The 16,045-nt window shown below is 39.3% G+C and overlaps 1 protein-coding gene across 2 annotated transcripts in view; it reads right to left on the bottom strand.

The window, feature by feature from the left end:
* The window catches only part of HECTD2 (HECT domain E3 ubiquitin protein ligase 2), a 95,156-nt gene that overhangs the window by 47,287 nt on the left and 31,824 nt on the right, over nt 1–16,045 (bottom strand). For both annotated transcript variants that reach the window (XM_055559969.1, XM_055559968.1), the window contains exon 2: nt 7,278–7,407. Coding sequence is in view for 1 of the 2 variants with exons in the window: in XM_055559968.1 (XP_055415943.1) it covers nt 7,278–7,407 (130 nt within the window). In the remaining variant the exon portion in view is untranslated. The remainder of the gene's footprint in view (nt 1–7,277; nt 7,408–16,045) is intronic.

The following is a 16,045-nucleotide window of genomic DNA, read 5'->3' as shown; positions in this document are numbered from 1 at the left end:
AACCCCACATCACGCCTGAATTCAAGCGGCACCCAGACAGAATGGTTACGAGAAGCCAGCGCCAGCAGTTCCAACACAGTAAAGGCAGTCTGCTAAGAGGCCTGTCCCGTAGGGTGATACATACATAAAGATACATACGCTCCAAGATCAGGGTGGGGCTGAGTGCAGATTCCACAGAATGGAACAGACGAGAGGGCCAAGTGGTGGGAGCCCAGGCATGTGGACCACATTCCAAATCAATACATGCACCCCAGGGAGGAGGCAGGCAGGTGTGGGCACCAAGTTGGCAAGCTGGGATCAGAGGTCAAGATAGTAGTGGTATAGAAAGAATGGAATAGAGGAATCAGTGGGAATCAAAAGCAAAGGAATTTGAACAAACAGTCCAAAGAAGGTTATGGCTATGCGTTGCTTCTTTTTGACTCCCTGTCATTCTCCTTAGCAGGTAATTCAGTGTTTATAAGGTTCCTAACCCTCTGTTGTGGGCTGAACTGTGTCTGCCAAAAAGATATGGTGAAGTCCTAACCCCCCGGGAGCTGTTAATGTGACTCTGTTTGGAAATAAGGTCTTTGTAGATATAATCCAATTAAGACAAGGTCATATTGGATTGGGTAGGCCCTAATCCAGTGACTGGTGCCTTTGCAAGAAGAAAGAAACCTGGGCACAGGGGAGAAGGCCATGTGAAGACAGAGGCAGAGGTTAGAGCGAGACATCTACAAGTCAAGGCATATCAAGAATTGCTGACAACCAGCAGAAGGTACGAGAGAGGCATGGGATAGTTTCTTCCTCAGAACCTTCAAAATGAACCAGTGCAGCCAACACTTGGGTTTTAGACCCCTAGCCCCTAGAACCAGGAGAGAATAAATTTCTGTTGTTGTAAGCCACCGTGTTTGTGGTGCTTTGTTACAGCAGCCCTAGAAGACTAATACGTTTTCCATGAAGATGACTGAATTCAGGGCAAGAAAGAGTGAGTTTCCTACTTGCTTCTCCTACCTCCTCTCTTCCTTCAAGTCCACAGTCTGAGCAAGAAGTGCCCTTCTCTCCTTGCTGGAGCCAACCCCTGAAGCCTTCTGCCCGCCTCTTCCTTGATCCTATCCTTTTACGGCTGCTCTGTTCTCTGTGCATTCTATTAGCTTGTGTTTCTACTGAAACTTTAACCTCTCCCTGCATCACATCTTTTTGCTTGATCACACTATCCTGCAAGACTCCACTGTTCTTCTTCGTTTCAGTTCAAGCTACTCTAAAGGCTGTCTACACTGCCCCTAGATCCTGTTAACCTACACCTTAACTTTTTAAACCCAAATTCTCCTTCTAACTATCCTACTGAAATGGTTCTCAGAGTCACCAACAAGCATACTGACCAACAAATCCTTAGCTCTGCCTCAGCACTCACTCATCTTGTGCTCTCTCAACAGTGGTACCACTGACTAAATCCTCCTCTTTAAATTTTCTTTTCCTTTGAATTTTCAAGTCAGGGCACAACCTGGTTCTTTGACTTCCTTCAGGGCTTATTTCCTTTTACCAACTCTCCTTTTAAACTCGCTTTTCCTTTTCTGTCTCTTTCATTAGTTATAAAAATTCATGCAGGGCAAGGCACTTACAACTCCCTGTGGCTTACGTTTCCCTACCCCTGGCCTGGGAAAATAATTCCTATCTTAGGCTGGAGGCTCAGACGGTAAAAAACCTGCTTACAGGGCAGGAGACCTGGGTTCGATCCCTGGGTCGGGAAGATCCCCTGGAGAAGGGAATGTCTACCCACTCCAGTATCCTTGCCTAGAGAATTCCAAGGACAGAAGAGCCTGGTGGGCTACCGTCCATGGGGTCACAAAGAGTCAGACATGACTGACTGACTGATACATAAGAGGCTGCTGCAGGGACTACATGTGTCTGTGTATGTTCAGTGCTGAGAACTGTGTCCAACATGCAAGAGGCACTCAATAAAATTGCTGGTTGGCTCCTGTTGTTACTGCTTGAGTGCACCCACTTTCCCACCCCAAGCTGTCTCTTGTTTCACTCCATGCAATAAATACTTGCTAAGAACCCCTGATGGACAAAGGAACTGCCCTTCGGCTCTGCAGGGGTTACCAAGGTATTTATTCCCTCATGAAACATACAGTCTAGGAGATTAAAGTACACAAATGATACTACACAAGATTGAGACTAAAATAGGTAAGAAAAAAGAAACATCTATATTGTAAGAAGGCAAGAATTACAACGGTTAGGGAGAATCAGCAAGGGTTCAGTTAGAAGGTAGCACTGAAGAACAGATAGGATCTGCCAGCGAGAGAAGAGGGAAGAGTGCATTCCAAGGCAGTGGGAACAAACTGCAAAAACTCTGCAGTGAGCAGGCATGAGGTACCCAGGAGAACAGTTGAAATGTAAGTTGTATGGAGGAGAAAGGTGGGAGATCAAGTTGAAAAGCTGTCATATTATGAACATCCTTGCGTGTCAAGGTAAAAAATCTGTATTTAATTTTGGAAGCTTTAGGGAGTATTAGAGATGATGTAATTACAGTTGTGTGATTAATGTCATATGATTAATCAGACAAGAGAAACAAGTCAATCAGGAGTTTCCTCTATCTGTCAGAACAAGAGTTTTGTTGTCAGAAAATGTGGGATTGAATTGCAGTTCTGTCACTTAGCAGCATGACCATGGCCAAGTCACTTACCCTGTCTGAGCTCCAGTTTTTTTACTTATTAAATATGTGTTATAAGCAGAGATTTAAGAAGGTCTCAGGAGTCTCAGCCACCTGGTGGATCACATTACATGACCAAAGGGATTGTGAAGATCTAATTAAGATTACTAATTGTGTTGTTGTTCAGTCACTAAGTCATGTTTGACTCTGCAATCCCAAGAAGTACAGAACACCAGGCTTTCCTGTCCTTCACTATCTCCTGGAGTTTGCTCAAACTTATGTCCATTGAGTCAGTGATGCCATCCAACCATTTGATCCTCTGTTGCCCCTCAGGTGGCCAAAGAATTGGAGCTTCAGGTTCAGCAGTAGTCCTTCAATGAATATTCAGAGTTGATTTCCTTTAGGATGGACTGGTTTGATCTCCCTGCTGTCCAAGAGATACTCAAGAGTCTTTTCCAGCACCACAGTTCAAAAGCATCAATTCTTCAGTGCTCAGCCTTCTTTAGGGTCCAACTCTCACATCCATAGATGACTACTAGAAAAACCATAGCTTTGACAATACAGACCTTTGTTGACAAAGTGATGTCTCTGCTTTTAATACACTGTCTAGGTTTGTCATAGCATTTCTTCCAAAGAGCAAGTGTCTTTTAATTTCACGGCTGCAACCACCAACTGCAGTGATTTTTGGAGCCCAAGAAAATAAAATCTGTCACTGTTTCCACCTTTTCCCCTTCTATTTGCCATGAGGTGATGGGACCAGATGCCATGATCTTAGTGTTTAGAATGTTGAATTTTAAGCCAGGTTTTTCACTCTCCTCTTTCACTTTCATCAAGAGGCTCTTTAGTTTTTCTTCACTCTCTGCCATTAAAATGGTATCATCTGCATATGTGATGTTGTTGATATTTCTCCTGACAATCTTGATTCCAGCTTGTGATTAATCCAGCCTGGCATTTCACATGATGCACTCTGCATATAAGTTAAATTATCAGGGTGACCATATACAGCCTTGATGTACTCCTTTCCCAATTTAGAACCAGTCCATTGTTTCATGTCTGGTTCTAACTGTTGCTTCTTGTCTTGCATACAGGTTTCTCAGGAAACAGGTAAGGTGGTTCGGTATTCCTATCTCTTTGAGACTTTTCTAGTTTGTTGTGATCCACACAGTCAAAGGTTTAGTGTAGTCAATGAAACAGGATTACATGATTTTTTTGAATTCCCTTGCTTTTTTCTATGATCCAACAGATGTTGGCAATTTGATCTCTGGTTCTTCTGTCTTTTCTTAATCTAGGGAGATTCATCCAGGAAGGCAAAACCTTATAACATGAGACCTTTACAAGCAGAGGGTTTTCTCCCACTGGTTGCAGAAGACAAAGTCAGAGACACTGAAAGCATGAACAGGATTTGACTCAAGGGATCCTCCTGCCAGCCCTGAAAAAGAAGGCTGGGAGACAGGCAGTGAGCCCATAAGCAGCCTCTGGGAGCTGAGGGCAGCCCTGGGTGACAGTCAGCAAGGAGATGGGACCTCAGTCTTATAACTGCAAATAAGTTCTGCCAGCAACCTGAGTATTCCTGCCCAGAATCCAACCCAGCCTCCACGTTGAGAGGCTGTGAGTAGAAAACTCAGCCACACTCACCAAGATCTGACTTAAAAGAGCTGTGAGCTAATACGTGCTGGTGTTTTAAAGTCATTGTTATTGTGGTTTAGTTGCTAAGTCATGTCGAACTCTTTTGCGACCCGATGGACTGGACTGTAGCCCACCAGGCTCCTCTGTCCATGGGATTTCCCTGGCAAAAATCCTGGAGTGGGTTGCCACTTTCTTCTCCAGGGCATCTTTCTGACCCAGGGATTGAATTTGTGTCTCCTGCATTGGCAGGCAGACTCTTTACCGTTGAGTCACCAAGGAAGTACCCTTCTGAGTCATTAGGTTTGTGATAATTTGTTAAGCAGCAACAGAAAACTACATCGTAGCAATTCTAGTATATATTTTATGTGATTGCTATGATGCTCAAAAAAAGTTTTCCCTAAATCATAAATATTACTCAAATAAGTTAGTTACTATCTAGCTAAGGTCTAAAATAGAAATCATCTCTCTCAATTTCTCTCCCCCATCGAATAGGCTCATTTTCTTTATTTCTGTAATTTTATCTATAATGGAATCACAATTATAAGTTTGTTTTGTTGTGGGACTGTGACATATGAGCACTGGTGCCTCCTTAGAGTAAGACTGAGGTGATGAAATGTTTGTGTGTATATATATATATATATATATATAAATAAAAGAAGAAAGCAGTTATCAGGGACAAAGGTTGATAAATGAGATAATAGAAATACTAACTGGTAAGAGTGCAGAATAGGTCTAGCAATCCCTTGGAGTGTTAACAGAAAATATATGCAAGGATAATTTATGCCATGTGCAGCTTATCAGTTCAGTTTAGTCCAGTCGCTCGGTTGCGTCTGACTCTTTGTGACCCCATGGACTGCAGCTTATGGGCACAGGCAATTTACCAGAACAAAGTCCTTAAACATTTTGAGGTTTGTTTTGTTTTGTTCAGGTGTGAGGGACATTTAAACCTTTGCCGATTTGTTTCGTTACAGGGTAAGTGGCACTTAAAATTGTGCAAGTAATGTATGATTCCTGTGATAAAACAATATAGGGTTATATAAAGAAACAGAACATATTAGCCACATCCACCCAATCCTACTTTTCTGAGGAAACCACAGACAGGTTGGTGGTCATCCTTCCACATCTCTGTATCTGCTCAAAGAAGCCTAAAAGGTTTACCCACACTTAAGAAAACTGGAGTCATAGTCTACCTACTAATGTGTAACGTGCATTTTTCATTTGACAATGTATTGCATTTCTCCTAGAAAATTTATATACATGACATATTTCTCTTAATAGATGCATGGTATTTATAATATGGTTTACCACAATTTAGTCAACCAGTTTATTCAGATAGCTTTCAAATTATCTCTATTGTAAACATTCTTTCCATATGTCTTTCAACATATATTATTTCCTTAGAATAAATTCCTAGAAATGGAATACTGAGTCAGTAAGTATATAAATATTTTAAAATTTGAATATATGTCAAATAATTTGCTCTCCAGAAAAGCTGTATCAATTTCCAAGCCCTCTACTCAATAAAAGTGCCAATTTTCACACTCCACAGACAAGACCACAGATACACATGCCTTTTTCTCTGCTACTAGGTAGGGAAATGTTAACTCCTTGTTTTAGTCTCTACTTCTTTATACTAGTGAGACTGAGCCTCCTTTCACATGTGTATTAATTGTTCATATTTCCTTTTTGGATTGGTCTGTTCATACGCTTTGCCTTTTTTTCCCCCTCCAGGAATGTTCATTTTACTGATCTATTAATGATCTCTATGATACAAGAATTTATTTTTCACTGACTACATTTTACTTTGTTTATGATCTTATAAAATTTCTTCAGAAGTTTTAAATTTTCTTATCCCGCAAACATTGATTTTTTTTGTTTGTTTTATGGCTGTTGGCATTGTCATCGTGCCAAAAATTTATTATAAAAACATCCTGTGCTTTCTTCTAGTACTTTTGTAGTTTTAAAAAATCTAAAGTTACTATTTTCCAAAAGTTGGAAAGTTTCCATAATTCTATTTTTTAAAGTAATTTAACATCCTGTGTATACAATGTTTTTCTGATCCATTTCCATCTATTTGACTATCTTGGTAGTATCACTAGTGCAGCTTTATGTTACGACAAACGAATGGGATCCTTCGTTACTTTTTCTTATACTCTCTTCTTTATTCATATAGGTCAAATAGAGCATGCATCATTTTCTTAAGTTTTCTCCCAAAAAACTGTTGAAAAATTCATCAAATGTTAGAGAACAAATTGGTGTAGCTGATATCTCTACGATATTTAAGATTTTCCATTAAAATCATCTTTTAGTCTTTTGATCAAATTTTACAGGCTTTTTACTTTGTATAGGTTTTGCTTTCTCTTTGGTTTATTTATAAATATTTCATATATTTTCCATCAAGTCTTCTAATTGATTACTGCTCAAATAAAGGAAATCTATTTAATTTTTATATATTTTTATTGTGTCAGGCTCCCTAACCAAACTTTCTTATTCATGAATTTTGTATGTCATTCTCTTATTCTAGGTAACAATTACCTAAATATAATGATTTTGGTCCTTTCTGTAAATATTTATAGAGCTTTTTTTTTATTGTATTGACTAACCAGACGTAGCAGAATAATTAAAATCTACTTAAAAAAATTTTTTTTTAATTTTATGTTGGAGCATAGCCAGTTAACAATACTGTGATAATTTCAGGTGGACATGAAAGGGACTCAGCCATACATACACATGTATCTATTCTTCCCTCAAGTCCCCTCCCATCCAGGCTGCCACATAACACTGAGCGGAGTTCTCTGTGCTATAAGTATGTCCATAGTGGTTACCTATTTTAAATAGTAGCAGTGTGTATATGTTCATTCCAAACTACCTCTCTCTCCTTCATTCTTCCCCCCGGCAACCATAAGTTAAAATCTACTTTTTTAATATTTCATTAATATACTTTCAGCCAAGATATATAGACTGTGTATACTTTTAATAATTGTAATTACATTTATTTTAAAATTTTTAAATCTTTTACCATTCTTGATGTTAGGGAAAACAAGATGTGTAGGTGAACTTCTGTTTTCAGCGGCTTCTTTCTTTTGGTTAACAGTTGAAATAACACTGCTGAAAGTAGAAATCTGGCCTTTGAATCCTCTGTCCAAACCCTAAAAATAGAAAAGTTAACACTGCAGCATAATTCCTACTAGGTATATTTAATTTTACTGTAAAAATCATAACCATTTATAATAGAGATTTTAGTTTGATAACAAATGCATGATAGATAAAACATGTATATAATATTGACTTACCTTTTCTAGGACCAAATTGTTTTAAGTATAAAATGAAAGTAGTCATACCATCTGATGGCTTGTAAGTTGACAGAGTTTGGAAGTGAGGATAACAGTGCCTTTTTCACAGAGTTATTGTGAGGTTTACCTAAGATAATATGTGTAAAGCAAAGAGTTTTCTTGTCTTATGATGCAACTTTAAAAGCTCAGGTAAAAAGATAAACCCTTTAGAGTTCATTTCTCTCTAAATATGTGATTACAGTCTTTTGGACTATGTGCTAGAGGGAGAGGGTGGGATGATTTGGGAGAATGGCATTGAAACATGTATAATATCATATAAAAAATGAATCGCCAATCCAGGTTCAATGCAGGATACAGGAAGCTTGGGGCTGGTGCACTGGGATGACCCAGAGGGATGGTACGGGGAGGGAGGTGGGAGGGGGGTTCAGGATGGGGAGCACGTGTACACCCGTGGTGGATTTCATGTTCATGTATAGCAAAACCAATACAATATTGTAAAGTTATTAACCTCCAATTAAAATAAATAAATTTAATTTAAAAAATAAATATGTGATTAGACTTTCAGTATAAGGGGATTTAAAAAAAAATTAAAAGCAACTTAAGTGCAAATAACGAGCAATCTGCCTATAGCATAGAATCTATCCATTAAAGTACCTTCCACAAAATAATGCCTATAAAATTCATAATATATAATCAATGTGCACTTTAATTGAAACATGTATAATATCATATATGAAACGAGTCGCCAGTCCAGGTTCGATGCACGATACTGGATGCTTGGGGCTGGTGCACTGGGACGATCCAGAGGGATGGTACAGGGAGGGAGGAGGGTTCAGGACGGGGAACACATGTATAAAGTTAAAAAATAAATAAATAAATAAATAAAACCACATTACCAGGTCAATACTCAGTTATAAAGCTAGCTCAGGGCTTATTCTCAGTTCTCAGCTCTTTACAACTTAAACTATATTCCAGTTTCCAAATGCTTAATCAAACATAGTAGTTAAATTCTTCCCTAACATTCACTTTTTTACACTAAATATATGTAATTTCTTTGCCTTCAGAGAGTTTCTTTTTCATTTTCTTCTACATTTACCAGGCTGATTTTCACTTACCTTTTCAGAATTAGCTCAGGTGCCATGTAGCAAAAATATACACTCACCAAATATTTACTTTCCCACATCACCCACTCTCTTACAGCTAAATGAAACTATCTGATTAATTCTAACAGGCTACAGGTGGAGAGATGTTGGCCGTCGGTGGCCCAGAAAGTGCTAATGCACGTAAGGCTGGTGGTAAAAGCACCAGCTCCTTTTTCTCCTCTCACTGTGACGCTCACAGAGGCTCCGAGCCGAGATGTGCGAGCATCCATGGCTCAGGTCCCCAGTCGCTACGTGGGGCAGAGGCACCGGTGGCCAACAGCGGCTCATACAATCAACAGTAAGTGCACCTTTACAATTTCCAAACACTGAAATTTGGGACAACTTGGTAAATGCAGTCTGACCCATTGTCATAACTTCTCTGCAAAGCATTTTCTGGTGGCCACCATTTCCACAAAAATCCATCACTCTTATTTATGCTTGGGATTTACTTAACTTATTCCACTGGAATTATAATTGTTTATATACTGGTCCTTCATGTTGGACTTGAAATTTCTTATTCATCACAGAGCTTGACATCCGGTGAACCCTGTGCACAGATCTTACACTTCAGAGTAAATTTATTTTTCTTTTAAAGACATTAGTATAGAAAATAACCCAGAAAAAAATCACATACACAGAATTTAAAAGTTTCTAGACTTGAGACTTTTTAGAAATTAGCTATCTGACCCCTTTATTTCACAGATGAGGAAAACAGTATTGAGATTCACTTAATGTCATTCAGCTAACAAGCAACAGAAATGTGATGGGCACTAAATGAGAACTTAAAGAATGCTTCCATAAGGAAAGTACATGTATGCAATTCTGTGTATGCAACATCTTTGGCTGCTCACAGAATATGTTTTTTTTTTTTTTTTTGGTTGTTGTTTGTTAGCTTGTTTGCTTTTTGGCTAGATTTAGGCTCAGTGAAGTGTGAATCAGTATTTCTGTTAGGATTAGCCTACATGATCCAGCCTACAAAAGTTAAACAACTGAAATAAAGTCTTCTTCTAACGGATGCCTGAAGTTTCAGAATCACAGACAGTATCAACAAGGGTATTGTACAGAGCCTATGACACACTGGATGTCCCATAAATGATACTCTTGTGACAATAACACTTAAAACAAGTCATGTATTGAGTGCTTGGTAGAAGGAAACGGCAACCCACTCCAGTCTTCTTGCCTGGAGAATCCCAGGGACAGAGGAGCCTGGTAGGCTGCCGTCTGTGGGGTTGCACAGAGTCGGATGCGACTTAGCAGCAGCAGCATATGCATACTACTAATTGTAATAGGTGCTTTAATACAACATTTCTAAGAGTTATATATTTACACCCCACTTTACAAATGAGGAAACTCAAGTACCACACCAAAGTTCACAGAGCTGGAAAGTGGGAATTCAATGAATGACCTTGAATGACCTGAATGACCTTGCTCACTACAAGTAGCTATCACTTATTAAGAGCTGAGCATGAGACAGCGTGCTCCATATATCAGCCTGTTTTCACAACCCTTGCGGCTGATATTCTTTTCTATACTTTTATAGATATATGCCGAATGAAATTTAACGCCTTTGGGAGCAACTCACTTAACCAAAGGAAATCAATGTAAGTGGAAAAACTAACTGTATTTTAGGGAACCCTCTGATATCCTAGCAATCTGAGAAAGGCTCAGTATTTTATTTTCCTCCTCTTTCCTCTACCCCTTCTTAATAATAACAGATTCCAGAGAACATTGCTTGATTCACTAGTGGAATCTTCAAATAATAATTTAAAAACCCACAAGTAACTGACTGAATCAACAAAACCATTTAACAACTATCAGTTCTAATCTCTAACAGATTTATAATATAGATTCCCAAGGAGGAGAGACAAAATTGGAGAAAAAGATTAATAAAAGAGTGATACACAATACTTTTCTATAAAAGTCTTAGTAAATTACATACTTTGCATAACTTTGGTAAATTAAAACATTATGCTCAAGTTCATAGAACTGATTAGAAAAATAAAATAACCCATACATTTGAAAAAGTATTATCATTCCTTGCTATAAATATTATGATACTTACATAAGAAATATATTAACTTCTGAGGCCAAGTTTGTTTATTTGTATGTTTTGTCCTATCAAAACATCTTAAATAATAATGGGAATGAATGTCAAATTTGATATACATATATTTCATTTATGCATGAGAGTTGATAAAAGTAACCAATCTATAAAATGAGGTCAATGAATGGCCCCTTGGAACTTTGTAATGTTGTTGTTTAATCACTAAGTCATGTCCAACTCGTTGTAAACCCATGGACTGTAGCCCACCAGGCTCCTCTGTCCATGGGATTTTTCAGGCAAGAATACTGAGTGTGTTGCCATTTCCTTCTCCAGAGGATCTTCCTGACCCATGGATCGAACTTACATCTCCTGAATTGGCAGGTGGGTTCTTTACCACTGACCTACAAGGGAAGCCCAGAACTTTGTTAACTTAGCTGTAAATATTTACAATAAATTAATATACCAAAGGTTTTTTCACTGATAACTGTCACTGATGTTATCTAAGATTGAGCAACTTAGAGGATTTAAAGAGCAGTGTAGTTGCGGTACAGAATCAGAAAGGGAGAATGGTCTAGTGAGGTGAGATTGGAAAGATAGGCAGGGACAATACTATGAAGCCTTCAGGACAGGGAGTATAGATTCTGTCCTGGAAGGGAATAGGGAACAGTCATGGAGGACTTGTAAAAAAGGCGTGACATCATTATATCTGTATCTTAGGAAAATCACTGTCAGTAGGTGTAGGGAATAGACTGAAGGGGAGCAATACCAGAAAGATACATCAAGTCTACTTACTGGGAGAAATAAGTCTAAACTGAGAAAGGAGTTAAAGGAAATGAAGAAGAATGACAGCCTGGGCCAAGGTATGGCAAAATAGCAAGAGTTATTTCAGGTCATAATGAGAATCAGAGAACCCTTCAATAAATTATAAAATAAATGAAATGAACAATGTAAACTGCTTTATTTCAAATTTCAGGAAAAATATTTTGACACCTCACCATAAAGAAGAGGGCATATGATTCAAGACTATTGACTATGCCAAAGCCTTTGACTGTGTGGATCTCAACAACTGTGGAAAATTCTTAGAGATGGGAATACCAGACCACCTGACCTGCCTCCTGAGAAATCTGTATGCAGGTCAAGAAGCAACAATTAGAACTGGACATGGAACAACAGACTGGCTCCAAATTGGGAACAGAGTATGTCAAGGCTGTATATTGTCACCCTGCTTATTTAACTTATATGTAGAGTACATCATGAGAAACACTGGGCTGGATAAAGCATAAGCTGGAATTAAGATTGCTGGGAGAAATATCAATAACCTCAGATATGCAGATGACACCACACCTGTGGCAGAAAGCGAAGAACTAAAGAGCCTCTTGATGATAGTTAAAAAGGAGAGTGAAAAAGTTGGCTTAAAACTCAACATTCAGAAAACTAAGATCATGGCATCTGGTCTCATCACTTCATGGCAAGTAGATGTGGAAACAATGGAAACAGTGGCAGACTTTATTTTGGGGGCTCCAAAATCACTGTAGATGGTGACTGCAGCCCTGAAATTAAAAGATGCTTACTCCTTGGAAGAAAAGTTATGACCAAACTACACAGCATATTAAAAAGCAGAGACACTACTTCACCAACAAAGGTCTAGTAAAAGCTATGGTTTTTCCAGTAGTCATGTATGGATGTAAGAGTTGGACTATAAAGAAAGCTGAGCACCAAAGAATTGATGCTTTTGAACTGTGGTGTTGGAGAAGACTCTTGGGAGTCCCTTGGACTGCAAGGAGATCCAGCCAGTCCATCCTAAAGGAAATCAATCCTGAATATTCATTGGAAGGACTGATGCTGAAGCTGAAACTCCCAATACTTAGGCCACCTGATGGGAAGAACTGACTCACTGGCAAAGACCCTGATGCTGGGAAAGATTGAAGGCGGGAGGAGAAGAGGATGACAAAGGATGAGATGGTTGGATGGTATCACCAACTCAATGGACATGAGTTTGAGTAAACTCTGGGAGTTGTTGATGGACAGGGAGGCCTGGCATGCTGCAGTCCATGGGGCTGCAAAGAGTCGAACACAACTGAGTGACTGAACTGAACTGAAGAAAATTCTACACTGGGTTATATAAACGTATTTGTGGAATAACTAGAAAAGGAACCAATGGTCACTAGGCAAAAGTATGCGTCTCATGCCAAAATACTGTAATTTTTCTAGCTGACAGGGTTATCATTATGCTACGGTCAGGTAGCAACTGCTATGCAAAACTAATATAAGGGCAAAACCATGGAAACACTGGCAAATAGGACATGAGCTTACAAAGAACATGAAGAATGAATGACCAAAAAAGATAAGAGATCTAAGAGAAGATCATGTGTTAAAAATGAAGGAAGGATCATCAAGGAAAAAGCGGTCAGCAATGCTGAATAATGAACAGTGGCTAGGTCTAAAGTGTGCCTACTAGCATATGCAGCTGTGAAATCTTGGGGACAAAGGAGACAACAGATTCCGGGGAGAAACTGCCACTCCTGGTGGCAGAAACTGTATGAAATAGATTGGCAAATGAAAGGGAAGTCAGGAGGGGAAAGCACTGAGTAGGATTTGCTCTGTCCAGAAGCTTTATGGAAGGGTACAGAGTGGCTGGAAGGGTACAAAGATGTGAGGGGAGATACACTGAGCATGTTATCATGGCTGTCAAATCCAGGGGTCACGACTATCTACCCAGAGCATTAATGCTATTCTTTGTGCAGCAAAGGCCACAGATTGGAGCAGAGACAGGCACTCAACCAAAAGGCAGCCATCTGTCGATTAGGTGGCCACACATTAGGTGGCCTGGCATACAAGACACTGATGCTTCCTAATATGTCAATCAGAGAAGGTCTTTCCAGATTTCAGATGGAGGAATATGGAAAAGAGCAAGCAGCCAAGAATGAGAGAATAGCAGGCGCACAGAGAGCAGCTGGTCTCTGTTCCTGCCTGCTTTCTGGTTCTATCTATGTATGTTATTTCCATAAATCCCCCTTTTCCAAAAGGAGGCATATATGGCCTGATTTTCTGTTCCTTGTGATCAAAAGAGCTTAACATGAGAAAAAAAATCCTTGGTCTAATAAGTCTCTTGCTTATAAGATGACTGTGCCCTTGATACTTCACACTTGAGATGACAGGAAATAAATCATGGACAATTTCACAGGTTGACAGTGTACTACAGATAAATAAGAACAAACTCTCAAAACAGCAGTTGCCCCACACTGGCTTGCACAAGAGAAACCTTCCCATAGCCTAATACTTCCATGAGAAAGCAGGGTCACATGTTGTATGATGGTAAACTATTAAAAACTAGAGAATCAAGATGCTAGTGAGTGTTAATAGGACATGAGTAAATTAAAGGTTAGGGAACATTACAAGTCTTCTAAGAATTGGATCTTCCACCATTACTACATCTAGTTCCCCAAGGAGTTTTGTCTATGAGCAACTGTTGTCTATGAGTCCTAAGTAAGTACCACACTAGAGATGACATCCTGGAATGTGGCCAGCCTGCAAACAGTGGGCTGCATGTGTAGAAGAATAGATAGTAGCAGGATACCCAACCAGCTGTTACAGAGGAAGAAGTACAAATAGGGAACACAGGGGGAAAGAGACGCTGAGAATTCATTGAGGAGAAAAACTCAAAATACACCTAGCATAATAAATAAGACTTGACTCTCTCTCTAGGTAGAGGCTGACCATAAGTTTAACAAACAGCTGAAAAATTTTATGTGGTAATTGCAAAACTAATCAAAGATCATACTTCTTTCAAGTAGCTAACATAGACCTCAATGGTGTTTTTGACTATATAATCACACAGATTATATGTAAGATTATAATAGTTTCAAGAAATTAAATATAATTTTAAAAAATTAAATTAAATGGAATACCTGTTTTCCCCTGTTAATCTATAATTAAATACTGTTGACCTTATTTTTAAATTTTAATACATGAGCTCCTACTTTCAACATTTACTGAGGAACAGACTACATCTGCTCGGAGAAGGCAATGGCACCCCACTCCGGTACTCTTGCCTGGAGAATCCCATGGACGGAGGAGCCTGGTGGTCTACAGTCCATGGGGTGCTAGGAGTTGGACACGACTGAGCGACTTCACTTTCACTTTTCACTCTCATGCATTGGAGAAGGCAATGGCAACCCACTCCAGTGTTCTTGCCTGGAGAATCCCAGGGACAGAGGAGCCTGTTGGGCTGCTGTCTCTGGGGTTGCACAGAGTCGGACATGACTGATGTGACTTAGCAGCAGCAGACTACATCTGAGTTAAATTTCTGATTTATCATATTTTCTATTAGATGTCAATAAGAAGGATACTCATAGCTTTTATATTTTTATATTGAATACCAAGTTCTTTTTATATTCAAAATTCTGATAAAATTTACTTTGGTCATCTACTATTCCACCAAAAGCGGCCTTAGAAAATAAAACATTTTCATTCACATTCTAAACCAATCTTTTTTTTTGGTCACATTGCACAGCATGTGGGATCATAGTTTCCTGATGATGGATTGAACCTGTACTCCTGTGGTGGAAGTGGCTGAGTCCTGACCACTGGGTATTTCCTAAACCAATCTTTGATAAAAGAATAACTGCTGGCTCTGTTCCATCGTGAGGAGAAGGCAATGGCACCCCACTCCAGTGTTCCTGCCTGGAGAATCCCAGGGACGGCAGAGCCTGGTGGGCTTCCGTCTATGGGGTCGCACAGAGTTAGACACGACTGAAGCGACTTAGCAGTAGCAGCAGCTGTTCCATCGTGAAACACTTTTTAAAACCAAAATATCTCACTATATTTCTCACTATATATATCTCTCACTATATATCTTTGAGGTGAAATATTTTAAACTGTATACACAATTCATTATTTTGTAGTGTTTACAAAATTCATTATTCCTAACATTCATTGACCATTTATGCTAGAGCCTTTGACTGTGTGGATCACAACAGTGGAAAATTCTTAGAGATGGGAATACCAGACCACCGTACCTGCCTCCTGAGAAACATATATGCAGGTCAAGAAGCAACAGTTAAAACCAGACATGGAACAACTGACTGGCTCAAAACTGGGAAAGCAGCACGCCAAGGCTGCATATTGTCTCCCTGCTTATTTAACTTCTATGCAGAGTACATCATGCGAAATGCGGGGTTGGATGGATCACAGACTGGAATCAAGACTGCCAGGAGAAATATCGGCAACATCACATATGCAGATGATACCACTCCAATGGCAGAAAATGAAGAGGAACTAAAGAGCCTCTTGATGGGGGTGAAAGAGG

This window comes from Bubalus kerabau, chromosome 22, assembly GCF_029407905.1.
Source record: "Bubalus kerabau isolate K-KA32 ecotype Philippines breed swamp buffalo chromosome 22, PCC_UOA_SB_1v2, whole genome shotgun sequence".
Classification (NCBI taxonomy): domain Eukaryota; kingdom Metazoa; phylum Chordata; class Mammalia; order Artiodactyla; family Bovidae; genus Bubalus; species Bubalus kerabau.
Note: the sequence above shows the minus strand (reverse complement) of the source record. Positions and strands in the feature narration are given on the sequence as shown.